The 14111-nt window shown below is 43.9% G+C and overlaps 1 protein-coding gene across 1 annotated transcript; it reads left to right on the forward strand.

The window, feature by feature from the left end:
• Nucleotides 1-8352: 8352 nt before the first annotated feature.
• On the forward strand, nucleotides 8353-11482 carry LOC106818433 (ganglioside-induced differentiation-associated protein 1-like). The gene is made up of 6 exons (XM_014823144.1): nucleotides 8353-8485; nucleotides 9190-9382; nucleotides 9528-9701; nucleotides 10188-10254; nucleotides 10675-10787; nucleotides 11292-11482. The coding sequence occupies exons 1-6, from the start codon at nucleotides 8417-8419 to the stop codon at nucleotides 11480-11482; spliced, it is 807 nt and encodes a 268-aa protein (XP_014678630.1). The 5' UTR covers nucleotides 8353-8416.
• Nucleotides 11483-14111: the final 2629 nt, after the last annotated feature.

The following is a 14111-nucleotide window of genomic DNA, read 5'->3' on the forward strand; positions in this document are numbered from 1 at the left end:
GGCAGGAGGCGTAGTTCGCCGAAACACCCTCGAACGGAGGAAAAGCATAGGCAGCAGGTCATCGGAGGCTGAGACTGGCGAGAGGCAACGTGGCAGAATCGCCAGTTGGTGGGGCGGGTCCTGCTCTGGAACGCAAAGGGGTCCGAGATGGCCGACGGAGACGCTACAGAACTGGCTAACACTGCAGCCAGCTTCGGGGCAACCCGAGCTCCGGGACAAACCCCACGGCTGTGGGGGGAGCCCCCGAGCGTCGGGGATTGCCCCGAAGTATTCCCGAAGCAAAGGCCCGCATGGACCTGTGGAAGAGAGCGACCACTCGAACGGCCGGGCGGCGGACAAGGAGTCGGTTACGGAGGAAAGACCAGGCGAAGCCCGCAGCCTGGATCACCGACCGATGTAGGTGTACCCCCACCCCGCCATCTTGAGTTGGTTGCTGGCATGGCCCGTCGACCGGCCAATTCCATCCAACAGTCGGCAGTGGTGAGGCCAGTAGGGAAAGTGGAGCCTTAACGGGTGGGCCGCTGGTTGCGTGGCCTGTAAAGTCCCGCTACCGCGACACCCGGTGGCACGACCCCACGAGGAACTCCACGAGAAGCCGGGAAGTGAACATTACTGTTGGCCGGCCGACAGCGCGGAGGGGATGCCCCTACCGAGGGCCACCCGTGGGTCAGCGCCGGGCAACTCGAACAGCCACCTGACCGTGATTCCACGGATCGAGGAAAAAACTGGAATGCGAACTGGGTGCGGTAGAAAGCGCAGAGGCCGGGTCACGGGCCTACGTCGGAGGCGATGGCAAGGATATCGCCTCGGCCGAGCACGCGTTCCATCACCGGGGTTTACCCACGGTGGGACAGCCTACGCGCCAGAGAACGGCCGCCTTCCGCGTGGGCGAAAGATAACGCGAACGTTGGGCAGCAAGGACGGGGATTTTCAGCGATTGGGACGCCAGCCGAGGGGTTCGTTAGCGGGCGAAAAACCCGAACCCTCGCGCGAGGGAAAGCGCGGCCGACAATGTAAGCAGGTAACAAAGCGGCAGACTGCGACAGGGAAACTGCTGCTCGGCACTCGGCGGCATACCCCCGCCGACCGGCCTTCCGCTAGTACCCGAGGTTGCCGGGGAGCGGGACTCCCCCACGGACGACGGGGGAACAAGCAAGGGAACGGGACAGCCGCAGCAGCACGCGCCGCAAGTTTCTGCGGCCTCCGCGGTAGCAAGTCTCGCGGCCACCCCGATAGGCAAGTTCGCCCGGCCTCTCCGCAGCAACAGTGGAAGAAGGCGGGGCTCAACTGGGGGCCCCGCCGAACCCGTGAAAGCTCAGACGGGGAGCTTGTCCGGAGATCGTGTAGTCCCGGCAGGCAGAGCGCGCATGGCCTGGAGGAGAGCGATTCTCGCCGCACGGAGCAGTCATGCTGCCGTTATGTGCGAGATCTCAGGAGACGTGGCCTGGGACGCGATGGCGCGAGCCGCCGCCTGCAGACAGAGGCCGAAGCATTCGATCGGATTTGGAGGCGGTAGGCGGCGGAGCGCGCGTGAGTCTAGGCGTGCGGCAAAGCAGCGAGACATGCAAAAGGTCTCGCCGCAACCGCCCGCGCGGGTGTTTTCTCTTGTTGTTTGGTGTTTGGTCGCTCGTGCGAACGCTAACTAGGCACCAAATTTCGGGACGCGAGTGCTGCCCCGAGGTGGTGTGAGGCCGCTGAACCCTACCTATGCAGAGAATTACGCTGCCCGTACAATGCAACGAGGAAGGTATTGCGCGGCCTCGCGCAAGCGGATAGGCTGCTCACTCACTGCCTCCAGTTTGACGAGGCAATTTCAATGAAGAGGTGGCGACGCCTCCGCAGGAGGCTCTCCAATGAGGCAGCCAGGTGCAAATAAGCGCCACGTGGTAGCCCCGATAGGCCTGAGTGCGCGGGCCGCGCACTATGCCGCTAGAGATCCCATGTTGCCAGTTAGCCTTGTGTGTTGGATCCGTCGGTGGTCGAAAAGTGACCTTGGTCCGTGAGGTACGCGCTAACTTTTAAAAGACTGAGGTGCGCGACATCGGTGTATGTTTCGCGCGTATTATTGTTGCCTTTTAGTGGTGTTACCGTTGTTGGTGGAAGATAATTTGTATCGCGGGGGTTTTGTTTTTGGTTTAAATAAACTAGCAGACGGGCGAGATGAGGGGGTGCGCGCGGGTAATGACCGAACTTTGCCCAGCCATGACTACGGGAGATTAGAAGTGGCTCCAGGAGGTAGCACAAGTTTGAGGAGGGGCGTAGTGTGGCGAAGAGTCGATCCTGTCCGTGTGTTTGCCGCGTCATCTCCTTGTAGTATCGTCAACGTTACAGTTACAGCCGTTCAAATTGTGGTCATGCGGGAATTGATGATATAGAAGGGGGCGAGCAAGATAGGGGTGCGCGCATGACATTGTAAACTGGCGAGGCGAGCCGTGCTCGCGTCTCTTTGACGGCCAACAGTAGAAGCGGCCGACGTGTCATCAGCACGGTGCTGTTTTTGTGGTGCTATATAGCCGATGGCTAGGACGATGAATAATTAATTGTGGTGTAAACAAGGAGAGCATCGTCGCACCGCAGTGAGAGCGGAGTGAAGCCTCCCACGGCGCGAAATGCGAATGTAGTAGTGGAGAGTAGCGACATGGTTGTGTGCCAGCACCCGCTTCGTCCTGGTAGGCGAGAGTGGATCGCTGCTGTACGGCGACCACTCCCCTGTGTAGTAAGTAGTGGTATTAATAAAAGCGTTGTCCTGTACGTCTCTTGTTTGCTGTTCGATTCGTCGCGAGTCCTGGGTATAAAAAAGAACCTGGGTTGGGAGAACGTAACCTTCCCGATTGAGAACTTCGGCCGCACGCCCGAACATTAGCATACGAGTCTACGATAGAGGGCGAGAAGGTGCGCAAAGAAAGGAAAACACGTTAGCACAAGCCAAAATACACAGTGGGCATGAAGTGGACGGGGAATGACGAGAGAGATCAGACAGAGCGACGAGAGAGTGGGGCACAGAGAGATAGAGAGGAGAGACTTTCTCTTCGTAGAAGCGTCTCGTATTACTTTCAATTCGTTCGTCAGTTTCCGCTCGTCGGACGACGGCAAAGTGATTGGACTCTAATCCTCCTGGCGAACGGAGAACGATGTCCTTTATGTCAACACCCTTCCGGGATGTTTGCAAGGATACTTTGCTTATTGTAAATATTATAATCAGAGCGCTAAAATAATGTAATATTATTATTAGTTGTATCATGTTTTATTTACAAAGCTCGAACAATTTTTACTGGCTTAACGCAACACGACGATTCTAACATAGTGTCTACGTTAGACAATCACAAACAGATCACTCCATCACACCTACGCGTGCTATAGGTTCTAGATTCTGTTTCGGCCTGCTAACAAGCAAAGATGACACCATCAATGAGGAGGGTGTCGACGGTTCCAGTCACGTCTCCGGAGGCGTACGAAGAGTAACATCTGACCGAATGCTGTCGATACTTGGCTCTCGCTCCCTCCTGCTGTTCGCCGTTCTTTTCGCACGCGTTGTGGCAGGGCGAGCACACAAGATGACGCGGCCAGATATGAGACCCATCACGACAAAGGCGAGGAAGCCTGATTCTTGTATATCGGCGTCTGATGAACATCACGACAAAGGCGAGGAAGCTGATCTTGTATATCTTTGCGTCGGATGATTGCTGCGCACAAAGCTATCTAGGAACGTTGCAGCTTCTCATCGGCGCAGCAAGCAGAGTTCCGGCCGTATCCTCAGTCATCCGTCAACTGATCTGGCAATAATGCAATTTTGTGTATATATAATGGTGTGGTGTGTGTGTGTGTGTGTGGTGTGGTGTGTGTGCGTGTGCGTGTGCGTGTGCGTGCTGCGTTGTGCGTGTGCGTGTGCGTGTGCGTGTGCGTGTGCGTGTGCGTGTGCGTTGTGCGTGTGTGGTATGTGTGTGTGTGTATGTGTGTGTGTGTGTGCTGTGTGTGTGTGTGTGTGTATATATGTGTGTGTGGTGTGGTGTGTGTGTGTGTGTGTGTGTGTGTGTGTGTGCGTCGTGTGTGTGTGCGTTTGTGTGTAACGAGTGTGCTGTGTGTGTGTGTGTGTATGTGTGTGTGTGTGTTGTTGTGTGTGTGCTGTGTATGTGTGTGTGTGTGTGTTTGTGTGTACGAGTGTGGTGTGTGGTGTGTGTGTGTGTGTGTGTGCTGTATGTGTGTGTGTGTGTGTGTGTGTGTGTGGTGTGTTGTGTGTGTGTGTGTGTATTGTGTGTGTGTGTATGTGTGTGTGTGTGTGTGTGTGCTGTGTGTGTCGTGTGTGCTGTGTGTTGTGTGTGTGTATATATATTGTGTGTTGTGTGTGTGTGTGGTGTATACTATGTGTGTGGTGTGGTGTGTGTGCTGTGTGTCGTGTGGTGTGTGTGTGTGTGTGTGTGTGTGGTGTGTGTGTGTGTGTGTGTGTGTGTGTGTGTGTGTGTGTGTGTGTGTGTGTGTGTGTGGTGTATGTATGTATGTGTGTATGTGTGTGTGTGTGGGGTGTGTGTGTGTGATCGTGAACGCATGCGTACAGATGGCGTTTCATAACCGTAACGGATAACGATTACAACTGTAGTGTGTAATGAGGTGCGTGTGGAGTAGATATATATGTTACCAGCAGTCTTGCGATTTGCGCAATCTCAAGGTGACGCTGCACCATTCCAAGATGATGAGGCACTGTTTGAAGATTTCACCGCGTCATCTTAAGATTGCACAGATCTTAGTTCTACGCACAACATATATGTATACTATGGATTTCTATGTTTCCACGCGCGAAATCATTGGCAGACAAATGCCATTCTTTATTACTATTCTAAATGGCTTTATTTTTGTGATGACCACATGTATAAAGAGCTTGTTTGTTTGTATAGACGCAACAGAAAACATTTTAATATCAACACAGTTTATTGTATAGACGTATTATTTTATAAAATGCAAACTGAATGGTATCGTGGCTAATTGATACACTGTGTGTATCACAACCACCTGTTAGATATATTTCGTGAGATAAAGTTCTAACGATGTTTACACAATCGGCTACTATGTATAGAGAGTATTTCGTGTAAAAATAACGCTATTGATAAAATTTCTGTTGATAAATATATACAATTGCTTTTGTGGAAATTTTATATAAATTCATCCGTTGTAAATGAACGTGTAATAATCGAAGCAAGGTGTAGGGGCGCCTTCTCTCGAATTTATAGTTTTAATGTTGTTGGTGTGTTCGTGAAAATGTAATGGGGCTATAATTGCCGCAACAAAGATGTCGGTTCTACTTATGAGGGACCGATGATTCTTGCCAGCATGGGTTTTGTTGTTTAGATTGTATCGTAGCGCGTGCGTGGTATATCACACGGCCAAGGGACATGTGGAAGCCTTAATGGCGAATTCTATCTAAAGGTAGCGCGTCTCCCATTGGTGTCTACAGACCCTATACTGACTGACGTGCAGCGCCACCTATTAATAAGACGTGTTTCTGGTTGTTTTTACTCTAGGCAAAGTCGATGAACTAATCTAACAGCACTGCTTACTGTTATTGGGCGTCCGGTTAACCCTTTCACTGCTGAATACTTTTTTACATGTTTGCCCCTGTGTGCTGAATACTTTTTGGCAACGAAGCAAATTTCATGTATATGCGTTTAAAAAAATCACATCAAATAAACCGCTTAATATATCAGCCTAATTTTATAATTAATTATACTTGAGGTGTCCTTCTTTCTATTTCTGCAAAAAAAAGTGTTCTGAATTTTTTTTTTTTGGGGGGGGGAGGGGTTTGTCATTATAATATATGACTTTTTTCAAACAACTAGTCAACAACCAAATTTCGCTGTGCGAATTATTGAAATTTATTCCAATTTAAAAGTTTGTTCCACAGTAATATTTGAAGATCTCACTCTTGAATTATTATAAGATTTATTATAATAAAATACAGACTATAGTGCCGCAAATAAAGTGCAAAACTTACTACAGTGTACACTCAGTACAGTATAATAAATTATTATGCTTGCTCCTCCACCTTCAAAAAATCGAGCCACAGTGTCATACGATCGATTGTGTACTGTATGCGTTTGCATTGGAACCACTGATCTCTATAATCTCTATCTCTATGATCTCTATCTCTATAATCTCTATGATCTCTTAAAGAGATCAGTGATTGGAACGCTACCGGCCGCGTGTATTTTTTTCCTAGGTCAATCAAGAACATAGGGCTCTAGCGAGCGCTGCCATTGGTTGATACAAATCACGTGCCTCAAACTCCTGTTTTATGGTGCATTCACTGCATTGTGACCCTAACCCTAACCCTAACCCTAACCCTAACCCTAACCCTAACCCTAATCCCTCAAATCCTATTTTTATAAATATATAATAAAAAACTTTAATTTTTTGTTGTAAAAATTATAATTTGGTTATTAAAATGTGTGTAAGTAAATGTCATGGTTAAAATCATTTCTGTTAATCTTACGGAAAACAAGAACTGATTCAGACGAATAAGATAGAAAATTACAGGAACAGCAGCAGGAAAAATTGATTTGAGAAACAGATGTTGTGATTCGATACACCGAGCGTTAATACTTGACGCATGCCTCTCTGCCGCGATGACCTAGTGAGAATATTGAAACTAAAATTTTGAATGTGCTATGTATTATTTGGCCAGATCACTGTGACGATCATTGTAGTGGAAACCAGAATGCTCAACCGAATAAGCCAGCGCCTCCACTCAGCCTATAGGTTTCATTGATTGCGCCTAGGAAAATATCACGCATCCGGCCCCTGTGTGGCCATGGCCGGAACACCCGGCGTCAGCCGGGTACCGCTGCGTATCAAGTCAATGCACCGATGCGGGACCGCATTGAAAGTGTGGTAATTGGTGGCCTTACAATGTGCCACAAAGTTTTTATCGAACAGCACTCGGAGTCTGGAGCTGATACTAATATTATATTACGGAGTGTGTAAATCAATGAGCTGCGTGGAACCAATAAAAGGTGAATAGATGTACTCTATTATAGCGGAGCTCTGATAATTAGATATATATATAGTGTATTTTATTTACCGTTAGTATAGATTATATATATGACGTATATATACCACCAAGCTCGTACACAGCAATACCGTCAGTGGTCAAGCTACTAGGGCCCGTACAATATCTCATACTTGCGGATTCGTCTCGGCTCGGTTATCGGTTCGTTGGGCATAATAATTTGAGTAGTTTCAAGGATAGGTTTCTGGCGGCTCTGTTCGTGGTTTCTATTTCAAAAGTGCAAACAAATTAACGGGTATTATACTATATATAAAGAGAGTGCGGTCAGTTGGGCAGCTCCTACCATTACTACGTAATTTACGATGCCTGGCTGACTAGTCGTTGATGAGAAGCAAGTGTGTACTACTCGGGATAAATACATTTGCGTCTTTATTTCGCATTAACTATCTTCCTACAATTACCATGGCTTTCCTTCAACAATTCGTGTTTAGCTGATCTTTTCGTTCGTCTTTAACTAACAGATGGCGCCACTTTATCATCGCGTAAATAGAGGACCGGGGGGCGCGAGGCCTCGCATATGGGTTAATTGCTTGAAACTGAGACGTACATATTTTTGTAATGTAGATCTGTCTATTGCGTGTCGTTGTTTATGCATTTGTTTGCATTTGTATCTATAATGCACTCAGCCACGTCACGCAGATATCTCATTGATATCAATCGTCGTGATGTTGCTGTTGTCCTTATATTTCATTTTGAAATAAATGTTATGTTATATCGACGTAATTTGTGATTCGCTTTATCCCGTTGATTCGCTCTATCTGATCTGGGCCTTGCGTACACACCACTATTTGAATTCGTTTATCCCGCCTATTTTATTAATAATCCACCGATTTTAGGATTCAGCACGAATATATATATTGTAGGAAATCTAGTGAGCGAATGTTCATGTTGAAGTCCTCGTGTCTCTTTACTATTAATTGGGTAAATTATGAGTACTAATGTAAATAATGAATATATTTGCTGTAAAACACAACCTGCTTTTACTGTGCAGAGTGTATGCGGGCTTTAGTGTACTTGTGTGGGTTTGTGCGTGCTTATTTGTCTTCCTATGCTTTTCCTCTACCGACGGGCATACCGAAAAAGTAAGTAGTCCCAACTTTTTGGTGCCAAGGTAATCGTGTGCTTTATCGCCGTGTTGCACACGTCATCACAGTTGGTGACGAGCCCTTGTGCGTGTCTACAAGCGCTCCTGCAGTAGTAGTAGCCGTGTCGTTACGTTTACTGTTTCTATCATTGGTATTGGTATTAGTATTGGTATTAGTATTGGTATTGGTATTGGTAATTGGTATTATCATTATTAGAGACGTCGTAATCGCCGGAGGCGGCAATTAAGTTACCAGTGGCTGTGCTGCAGTAAGGATGAGTGACCAGAGTGCCTGTCTACAGCTCAAGCTGTATATGCATCCGATGTCATTCTACTCTCAGCAGGTACTACATATAATTTACGCACCCGGTCGAATTAATTGCACGAAGTATGGCTCATAGGGTCTATGTCCCCCAGGGTACTGCCGGAACGTACACTGGGTACGGTCCGGTATACCGGAACGTATCCTGGTAACTATCTAATATGGTTAGGGTTAGGGAGTAGGCGTAGGCGACTCCCTTGACTCGTTAGTGTAGGAGTTGACTCTTGACTCGTTTAGGGAGTAGGCGAGGTACGGTCCGGCATATTAGATAGTACCAGGGTACGTTCCAGCAGTACCCTGGGGGACATAGACCCTCTCAGCCCCAGTATGTTGTACTATCTGTATTATGAATCTGTCCGAGTAAATATTACTGCTAACAGCTTATTTACTTAGCCCGTATCTTAGCTTTATTTGATATTCCGAAAGCAATTCGTGAAGGTGGGATTAAGTGAAACGATCTAGGACACGGAACCTGGCCGGACCTAAGAATTAGAAGGGGTCTGTAGGTTCGGCAAAGGGGCAAGCTAATATAAATCGATGGACGGGAGGACGAACGGACGATCGGATGAAAGGATGGTTGAAATTGATTGATAAATGTAAAATAAATTAAATAGATAAATCTAACAGCGAACAGTAGAATATTTGATAAACCTATATCTAAACAATAAACCTACATGCCTACGTTACTATAGTTATGTTACTGTGGTTACCTTCGGCAACACACAGGTCCTGTTTGCGCTAGAAGAGAAGAAACTGTCGTGTGAGAATGTAGTCGTGGACCTACTGGGTCTTGAGCAGTACGAGCCATGGTACATGAAGATTAACCTGATGAGTGAGGTACCTGCCCTGCAGCATGGAGACACGATCATCACTGACTCTCCATGCATCATTGACTACCTGGAGAAACATTTCTCAGGAGGTGCGTGGAATGCTGTTGCCATGGGATACACCCGGTGGTTTTTATTTCGCTCCCTCCATCAACCCGCTTTCTAAATCTGAATTACTAGCATGCATCTCTGTGCGAGATTACACGAAAACGCAAATCATTTCGTCTATCTTTGCAGGAGATACGCCAGACTTGTTCCCTGTTGAGGGATCCGAAGCTGCCGCACTGGCAAAGCATTTCCGTGAGGAACTGTCCGCCGTGCCTGTAGAAAGAATCACATTCGGTTTGTTCTTTAATCGACACCTAGGTCAGAACCCTCGAGCAACGGAATCCATAATGGAGGACGGCAAAGGTAATAATATGTGCCATTGATATTGATAACCTATTATTGATTAAATTGATATTGATAACCGATCATTGATTAAGCAGCAGCATGCACCCGCGTCGTTCGCGGTGAGGACGAGTACATTAATGATATGTTATATTATATACATATATATATATATATATATAATTATATATATATAATTATGTATAATATAATATACGTATATAATATAACATAACATTAATGTACTCCTGGTGAACATGGCGTTGAAAAATTGTAATCGTAGCTTTCATCTACATCGATATAATTATTGATATCTATAACAATATCATCCACAACTTTATTACGTGCTTATAATCACACGTGGACTAAGCATGCTATTGATTCCATTGCAGCGGAGAGTGGTAGATTCTTATATAAGAGTTCCTATAATTTGCAAGTTTTACTGAAATGTCTACAGCATCAAGTCATATGCTTTTATTCACTTGCCACTGCATTTATTTTTGATAGTCATGTATTTGGCCCGGCTGCCACACATGGAATCGTTTATGAAGAAACATCCCGAGCTTAAGGAGCAGTGCGAGAGGAAAAAAGCGAAGGTATACATACATGTATACATGCATCTTGAAGCATTATCCACGCGCCATTACACTAGTGATTAGCGATTACTGTCACTGATCGGTCGACAGGTGGGACCACGTATAAATGTGTAAATAACAATCGTTTTCCTTCACCCTAACTTTTTTACTAACTTTTTGTTGCTATTTTTAAATATTATTCGCACGAGGGCGCTGCATCACTGCATCACTAATCGCTCTATTTGGTGGCCGACGTATAGATAAATAGATGCATGTCACTTGTTTTTCTTCACATCACAGATTGGTGTTACCATAGACTAAGAATTATTATTAGTTATTATCCTTAAGAGTTATTCTTAGTCTATGATGGTACGTCGCATCACATATAATTAAAGCTAGCACATGATTCATGTTGGCAGTTGTCTGAACTGCTCGTCGAAGTTCGCTAATGAGAGACGGTTTCCAAGACATTTGGAAAATCTAGAGCCATTATTCGACGAAATAGAGAACCAACTGATATCGCATTCAGAAGGTTCGTCTACTAGACACAGCTTTATTACAGAGTGCAGTATACAGAGTCTTTACCGGCCCTGGGCCCTTTATCAGAAACAAAATTAGTCTCAACATTAGTCTTAACATTAACTTCGACTCGTAAACCGTTGACGAAGAAATATCCTAAGGTTACGGATACGAAATTTCCCAGTCTTAAACTACAGCCTAGCATTAACTTTACGATACTTGGCAAGTAGATATCTATCATACTATATAACACTCTCAATCATATGTAACCTTGTAGTTTGTTCTGTATTCTCTACACCATGCTTTTTTATATTAGTATATATGGTTATATAGTATATATATATATATATATATATATATATATATATATATATATATTACATATATATTACATATGTGTGTGTGTTCGCGCGCGTGCGTGCGCGCGTGCGCGTACGTTTATGTGCGCGTGTGTTTTAGAAATAGTAAGAGAGTTTTTTACAACGCTGGTGTTCAAAATATTGTGATTGTGCTTCAGAACGCGCCACCTGGTGGTTGTGCTGCGAGCACGTGACCCCGGCTGACATCATTCTCTGCATCTTGCTGGAGAGACTCACATTTGTCGGACTGATGGAGCGGTACTGGGGTTCTGGGAAGAGACCAGCTATAGCAGCCTACCGCGCTCGCTCTCAAACACACCCGCCTTTCATGGCGGTCCCGCGAAATTAGTGCCAATGATCAGTATCTGTGGTGCACGAAAACTCGGAAAGTCGGAACTAAAATTTCTTCTGACTTTAATGCCGTCAGGTTGAGTGTGCGCATGATAAGCTCTAGTGATTACTCCAAACGTATACGCACGCACACACACACACACACACACACACACACACACACACATCGCGCATGGCGTATAGCCACACTAAGATCAGGAGTGAATAATAGAGATCTCTATTAATAGAGATTAATTAGAGATAATTAAAGATTAATTCGAAATAATTAATAGAGATTCTATTATTCCTGCTAAGATGTAATACTGTAGTTATATTTTGGCAATCTTTTCGGTTTATTGCTATTAACTAATCGCTGTGGTAGTGGACAGTCTGGTCCGACGTACAAGGTTCTACCTGATTGACCCTGTTACATTACTGAATAAACTTTACTCAAATCTCATAAGACGAATTAGTGTTTCCAGACCGCATATTTTATCAATACTGCAACGAAAATGAATTCGTCACGCGTATACGGTACATGGAATCCTGTGTATTGATGTTTAGCGTTAAATGATCGAATCTGCTTACACCCGTGATTGTCATGATCAGTTATTACTGCGTGTACATCTTTTGGTATAATATATGGTATAATATAAACATTAAATAAAATTACAGCCAAAAAATGTGCACTCACTTACTGGGACGTGATTTTTGAGCTATGCAATTTCGTGCCGGATGCACATGATTATTATTTGATTAGGGCGTGCTATAATATTTATATTCAATCTCTCTGATAGCGTAGACGAAAAGCTTACCATGACTTTTTCAGGCGCAGTTAATTGTGTGATTGGTCGGCGCAGCTCATGTAATCGCGTTCATGCTGCCGCGCGAACATTGCACGCACTGGGCCTAAACCTCGATCTGAGAACAACAAACTCTGTCCTCCTTTGTTCTAAAACAAAACTGCACCGTCTTCCCCAGACTAATTATTGTTCAAACGTCTATAGAACTAAATTAAACTTCGATCGGATAATAACAAACTCTGTCCTCCTTTGCTTTAAAACCAAACTGCACTAAGAAAGGTATTATTAGTACAGATACAGGTATTATTAGTACAGGTACAAGTATTATGAGTACAGTTACAGGTATTATTAGTACAGGTACAGGTATTATTAGTACAGGTACAGGTATTATTAGTACAGGTACAGGATTTATTAGTACAGGTACAGGTATTATTAGTACAGGTACAGGTATTATTAGTACAGATACATGTATTATTAATACAGGTATAGGATTTATTAGTACAGGTACAGGTATTATTAGTACAGGTACAGGATTTATTAGAACAGGTACAGGTATTATTAGTACAGGTACAGGATTTATTAGTACAGGTACAGGTATTATTAGTACAGGTACAGGTATTATTAGTACAGGTACAGGTATTATTAGTACAGGTACAGGATTTATTAGTACAGGTACAGGTATTATNATTATTAGTACAAGTACAGGTATTGTAAGTACAGGTACAGGTATTGTTAGAAAAGGTACAGGTGTTATTAGTACATGTACAGGTATTATTAGTACAAGAACAAGTAATATTAGTACAGGTACAGGTATTATTAGTACAGTACAGGTATTATTAGTACAGGTACAGGTATTATTAGTACTATACGGTGTACTAATAATACCTGTACCTGTACTAATAATACCTGTACCTGTACTAATAATACCTGTACTTGTAATAATACCTTTACCTGTACTAATAATACCTGTGCCTGTACTAATAATACCTGTGTCTGTACTAATAATACCTGTACCTGTAAAAATAATACCTATACCTGTACTAATAATACCTGTATCTGTACTAATAATACCTATACCTGTACTAATAATACCGGTACCTGTACTAATAATACCTGTACCTGTACTAATAATACCTGTACTTGTACTAATAATATCTGTACTTGTACTAATAATACCTGTACCTGGACTAACAATACCTATACCTGTACTTACAATATCTGTACTTGTACTAATAATACCTGCATGTACCTGTACTAATAATACCTGTACCTGTACTAATAATACCTGTACTTGTACTAATAATACCTGTACCTGTACTAACAATACCTGTACCTGTACTTACAATACCTGTACTTGCACTAATAATACCTGTACCTGTACTAATAATATCTGTACTTGGTATTATTAGTACAGGTACAGGTATTATTAGTACAGGTACAGGTATTATTAGTACAGGTACAGGTATTATTAGTACAGGTACAGGTATTATTAGTACAGGCACATGTATTATTAGTACATGTACAGGATTTATTAGTACAGGTATTATTAGTACAGGTACAGGTATTATTAGTACAGGCACATGTATTATTAGTACAGGTATAGGTATTATTAGTACAGGCACAGGTATTATTAGTACAGGCACATATATTATTAGTACAGGTACAGATATTATTAGTACAGGTACATGTATTAGTAGTACGTACAGGTACAGGTATTATTAGTACAGGTACAGGTATTATTAGTACAGGCACATGTATTATTAGTACATTACAGGATTTATTAATACAGGTACAGGTATTATTAGTACAGGTACAGGTATTATTAGTACAGGTACAGGTATTATT

The sequence above is a fragment of the Priapulus caudatus genome, unplaced genomic scaffold (genome assembly GCF_000485595.1).
Source record: "Priapulus caudatus unplaced genomic scaffold, Priapulus_caudatus-5.0.1 Scaffold2239, whole genome shotgun sequence".
Classification (NCBI taxonomy): Eukaryota; Metazoa; Priapulida; class Priapulimorpha; order Priapulimorphida; family Priapulidae; genus Priapulus; species Priapulus caudatus.

Excerpts from the sequence above, each read along its gene's own strand:
- LOC106818433 (XM_014823144.1), top strand. The coding sequence starts at position 8,417 with ATGAGTGACCAGAGTGCCTGTCTACAGCTCAAGCTGTATATGCATCCG. Across the intron at positions 8,486-9,189 it reads TGTCATTCTACTCTCAGCAG|GTCCTGTTTGCGCTAGAAGA; the intron begins GTACTACATATA and ends GGCAACACACAG. Across the intron at positions 9,383-9,527 it reads GGAGAAACATTTCTCAGGAG|GAGATACGCCAGACTTGTTC; the intron begins GTGCGTGGAATG and ends CTATCTTTGCAG.